The sequence below is a fragment of the Coregonus clupeaformis genome, chromosome 3, assembly GCF_020615455.1.
Source record: "Coregonus clupeaformis isolate EN_2021a chromosome 3, ASM2061545v1, whole genome shotgun sequence".
Lineage (NCBI taxonomy): Eukaryota > Metazoa > Chordata > Actinopteri > Salmoniformes > Salmonidae > Coregonus > Coregonus clupeaformis.
Window position 1 is genome coordinate 23,807,772 of NC_059194.1, and position 5,356 is coordinate 23,813,127.

General features: G+C 44.5%; 1 protein-coding gene across 1 annotated transcript; it reads left to right on the forward strand.

Moving 5' to 3' along the window:
* The first annotated feature begins 1,115 nt into the window (after positions 1-1,115).
* Positions 1,116-3,228, forward strand: LOC123482242. Its single transcript, XM_045209274.1, has 3 exons — positions 1,116-1,366; positions 1,518-1,800; positions 1,919-3,228. Exons 1-3 carry the CDS (start codon positions 1,284-1,286, stop codon positions 2,564-2,566), a joined length of 1,014 nt encoding a protein of 337 aa, XP_045065209.1. The 5' UTR covers positions 1,116-1,283; the 3' UTR covers positions 2,567-3,228.
* Positions 3,229-5,356: the final 2,128 nt, after the last annotated feature.

Here is a 5,356-nt window from a genome sequence, read left to right on the forward strand (position 1 = left end):
CCAGTACATCACTGGGGCCAAGCTTCCTGCCATCCAGGACCTCTATACCAGGCGGTGTCAGAGGAAGGCTCTCAAAATTGTCAAAGACTCCAGCCACCCTAGTCATAGACTGTTCTCTCTGCTACCGCATGGCAAGCGGTACCGGAGTGCCAAGTCTAGGTCCAAAAGACTTCTCAACAGCTTCTACCCCCAAGCCATAAGACTCCTGAACAGCTAATCATGGCTACCCAGACTATTTGCACTGCCCCCCCACCCCATCTTTTTACACTGCAGCTACTCTGTTAATTATTTATGCATAGTCACTTTAACTCTACCCACATGTACATATTACTTCAACTACCTCAACTAGCCGGTGCCTCCGCACATTGACTCTGCACCGGTACCCCCCTGTATATGTAGCCTCCCTACTGTTATTTTATTTTATTTCTGCTCTTTTTTTCTCAACACTTTTTTGTTGTTGTTTTATTTTACTTTTTTATAAAAAAATAAATGCACTGTTGTTAAGGGCTGTAAGTAAGCATTTCGCTGTAATGTCTGCACCTGTTGTATTCGGCGCATGTGGCCAATAAAATTTGATTTGATATGATTTGATATATGCATTCTTTTTGTCTCAAAATAATGCTTTTACAGTTTTTGACGATTGTTTACACACTAAAATTAAAATTTCCACACAATTAGCAAAATTGTACTCCAATGAGCAAAACACCTCCACAGATTTGCACAACATTACACACAATGTCCGCCTCACCCTTTTTGCAAAACATTACACACAGTGATTTGTAAAACTCTACACACATTTTCACACCTTAGACACAGATAAGGATCGTGAGGTTACTTCCTTGTAATTACAAAGCACCGGATTGCCAATTACCACACTAATGAACGAATTGGATAAACACATCTACCAGGTGTGGAAGCACACATGTGCTAATTTGAAAACGCAGCACTCAGGTGTGCTATAAAAGGCAGCAGGTGAGTTCACCTGTCTTCAACAAAAATGGAAGGAGTTAGAAGAAGAAGAAGAGTGAGAATGAGAGGGGGGAGCTCAAAGAGGAGATGAAGGCGGTAGAGGAAGAGGAGAAGGAGGTAGAGGAAGAGGCATAGGTAGAGGAGAAGAAGGTAGAGGAAGAGAAGGAGGTAGAGGAAGACACCTAGGTAGAGGAAGAGGTAGAGAAGGACTTGAAGAGTTGATAGAACCTGAACAAAGAAGACGAGGACCAAATTTGACTCGAGAAATCCGTGCAACACTTATTGACCATGTTATCAACCATGGACTGACACTGATGGAAGCTGGACAAAGAGTTCAACCAAATCTCAGCAGAAATACTGTTGCGTCAGTAATTCGGACATTTCATCGAGAAAACAGGTAAGCTAACCACACAGTATACATTGAAACTGAAGCTTGTATAATCAATATTGTTTACTGTGACATTTGACAGTAGGCTGCATATATATATATATATATATATATATATATATATATTTATTTATTTTTATCTTATTTTGTTTTTACATAGGATTGAGGGTCGAGGACACCAAGGTGGAAGGGGCCCTATGTTTAGTCGTGCACAAGAGGCCGCCATTGTGAACATGGTTTTGGCCAATAATTGTATCAGGCTACGAGAAATCCAAGCCAATATCATCAATGATGACAATATTTTCAATAACATCCAACGAGTCTCTCTGTCAACATTAGGTCGAATCCTAAAGAAAAATCAAATATACATGAAGCAACTGTATCGGGTACCATTTGACAGAAATTCAGAGAGAGTGAAACATCTGCGCAATGAGTATGTGGAGGTATGCATTGTTCATCTGACTATGGTGTGGTATCATGCACTGCTCATAATGTTCTGTCACAAAAAAATACTGTGCTATAGATATTGAATAGCATCCTATTTTCTTTAATGTGTTTCAGAGAGTCTTGCAAATGGATGCTGCTGAAATTCAACATGAATTTATATATGTGGATGAGGCTGGATTTAACCTTGCAAAAACAAGAAGAAGAGGGAGAAATGTAATTGGGCACAGGGCAATCACCAATGTGCCAGGGCAGCGAGGGGGTAACATCACCCTTTGCGCTGCTATCACACAAAATGGGGTCCTCCACCACCATGCAAATCTGGGACCCTATAATGCAAATCTGATACTTGCATTTCTTGACCGATTGCATGAGATTGTCACAGCATTACACCAAGTGGACCAGATGCGGTACATTGTCGTTTGGGACAATGTCTCATTTCATCGGGCTGCTCTAGTCCAGAACTGGTTCCATGATCACCCTGATTTTGAAGTTTTATACCTTCCCCCATACTCCCCCTTCCTGAATCCTATAGAAGAATTTTTTTCAGCGTGGCGGTGGAAGGTATATGACCTGCGGCCTTATGACCGTTTGCCCCTCATTCAGGCCATGGAACAGGCATGTGATCTTATTGAAGCAGCTTCAGTGCAGGGGTGGATTCGTCACACAAGGCGATTCTTCCAACGGTGCCTTGCCAATGAAGACATAGCCTGTGATGTGGATGAAATGTTATGGCCTGATCCAGCCAGACGGAGAGACGGATAGTTACAGTATTCTTGTTGCTTTTACAGTAGTTTTCTTTCATTTCTGTTTACTTTTACTTTACTTTTCTTCAGAGTCAAAGTGTATGTACTGTAATTCATGCAGTAATTTTTATTTGTCTACGGATTTTATTTGTTTACAGTAATTGATATCATTGTTGGTTGATTACTGTAACTGATTATGGTAAGAAATACTGTAAGTATTGAAATAAATACTTGAAATATTCAGTCTGCAGCATCAAGTGTTGTGCAGTGCTTGGTAAGGTTATAGTAGGCCTACAGTATTTGTCTACATTCTCCTTATATCTCAAAACAAATCATGAATAATGTTGTGAGTTTCTCACTATTTTTTGTCACCTAAATTATCTCTCACATACAGTAAGAATGTCTGGCCAAAAATCTTTTTTTTTTTTACAAATGTGTTTTTTATTTATCACAGCAGTGTGAAACTGGCTGCAATAGTGTATGATCATTGATGACTGTGTTGGTTAAATGAAAACAAATAGCATTTTCACAAATATGTGTATATGTTTTGACTGAAGTGTGTATGTTTTGACTGAAGTGTGTCATTTTGCAAACAATCTAGGAATTTTGCTAATTGATTGTGGTGTTTGGATAATTGTGATTATATTTTGACAAAAAGAACTCTGTTTTCAAAATCGCGTGTAAACAATTGAAAAAAACTGTAATTCAGACTGTTGCTGTCTACTTGTGTTGTTTTGTGTGTGTGTATGTGTGTGTATATACTGTATGTGTATTTATGGCAGAGCAGATGCAGAGGGCTGTAGGTTTAAGTTGTTAAATATGTTGGAGACATGCTGACATCAGTGAGATAGTGTGTGTGTGTAGGTGTGAGAGTGATTGTGTGTATATGGGTGTGTCTGAGCATCTGTGTGTTGTGATGTCACGAGAGGCTGTGTCCTGGAGGGACGTTACATCCCCCTGAGATGGCTGCAAACCCAGACAGCTATGGCTCCATCTGCTGGTATGGTCGGGAACTCCAACCCTCTATGGCCAATCTTCCCACGCAGCTGAAACCAATCAGGAGCTGATGAGCTGAAGGTTTGTTGGAGGGAAGAGACACGGTCTCCAACCTGGGCTCTCTGGAGGACAAGAGTGCTGCACGTCCACTTCCATGAGGAATATAAGGATTTGGAGATACTTACCTTTGGGAAATACTCACCTTTGGATATATGCACCTGTGGAAATACGTGTGGGACATTTGGAAGGACGTTTTGCTGGGTTGGCCACTAGCTGCAACGTGGAATACAGTAAGACTGGGGAAAAGTTATTTGAGCGAGGGAGAGTTATGATTTTGGATGTGGAAGAGACATCCCTGAACTGTTAACCCTTAAGAGCCACCAGAGAACAGTATTGTGTTATACTTTCGTTAGTTTCCCAAGACCTTTAATAAAATCCTTGTTTTGGTTGAACCTGGTCTCCTTGCACTACTTGAGCAATCCCGCTGAAAGCTGTGTAGCCTCTCGTGGCATCACAGATGGTGGAGAATACAGGCACGCTCAAGCTGTTAATAGTGCATGTCGGAGGAGGATACCAAGGTTTGATCACCCAGTTTTCCAAGTTGGCCGTAGGCTCCCCGCCCGACTGAAATGGAGGACATATTGAAAGCCCTTGTTGCTGGCCAGCACGCCCAGATGCAAGCAAACGTGGCTCTCGTGGAGGAGCAAAAGAAAGCCAACCTTCTGAAGGCAGAGGAATTGCAGTTGCAGAGACAGAGGGTGGTCCAAAATACCCGCCCAATAAAGGCAAGTGACTTTATATCTAAGATGGGAGCTACCGATGACATTGAGGCATACCTGCATGCATTTGAGGCCACGGCCACTAGGGAAGCCTGGCCCAAGCAACAGTGGGTTGGTCTGTTAGCCCCCTTTCTAACCGGGAATCGCTGAATGCTGTCCGGGACCTGGGCCCTGACCAGGTTACTGACTATGATGCCCTGAAGTCTGAGATCCTCAGCAGATATGGACTCACAAAGTTTGGTATGGCCCAGCGCTTTCACAGCTGGACCTTCCAACCAGACCAACCTCCTCGGGCGCAGATGCATGAACTTGTCCGAATCGCAAGGAAATGGCTGGATCCGCAGAGGAATACAGCAGCGGCGGTGGTGGAGGCCGTTGTGGTGGATCGTTACCTACGCGCCCTGCCTTATGAGGCAAAACGGTTCATCAGTCAACAGGCCTTGACCACGGCTGATCTGACCGTGGAAGCTGTGGGAAAAGTACCAGGCCACAGCGGAGATGCTGAATGCTTCCCAAAAGACCCCCAGGAGTGCGGCCCCACCACAAATGGGAAGAACCCGTCCAAAGGACCCCAAGGTCTCGAACCCAGCCACGTCAGGACTTATCCCGGCTCCAGGGGGAGCCAGAAACCAGGCGGGTCCAAGAAGAGTACACCAGGAGGGGGAAACTCGACAGTGTTACCGGTGTGGGGAGATGGGACATATCTCCTGGCAGTGTGGGAAACCAGCCGATGAACCTATGCCCACTGCGGAGTCCTCCAGCTCAGCACCCACACACCGTTTTGCCTCGCTCTTGGGAGTCGTAGATGGCGGCCCAGATCGACCCCCCCACCTGCCCGGTAACTGTGAATCACCATGATGTGGAGGCCTTACTGGATTCTGGTAGCCGGGCCACCCTGGTGCGTAAGGATTTGGTGGGCCCAACGTGTCTGACCCCGGGGAAAGTCCTCCCAGTTTCCTGTGTCCATGGGGACACCAGAGAATACCCCATTACTGAACTTACAATGACCAGCACACGGGGAACCATACACACGA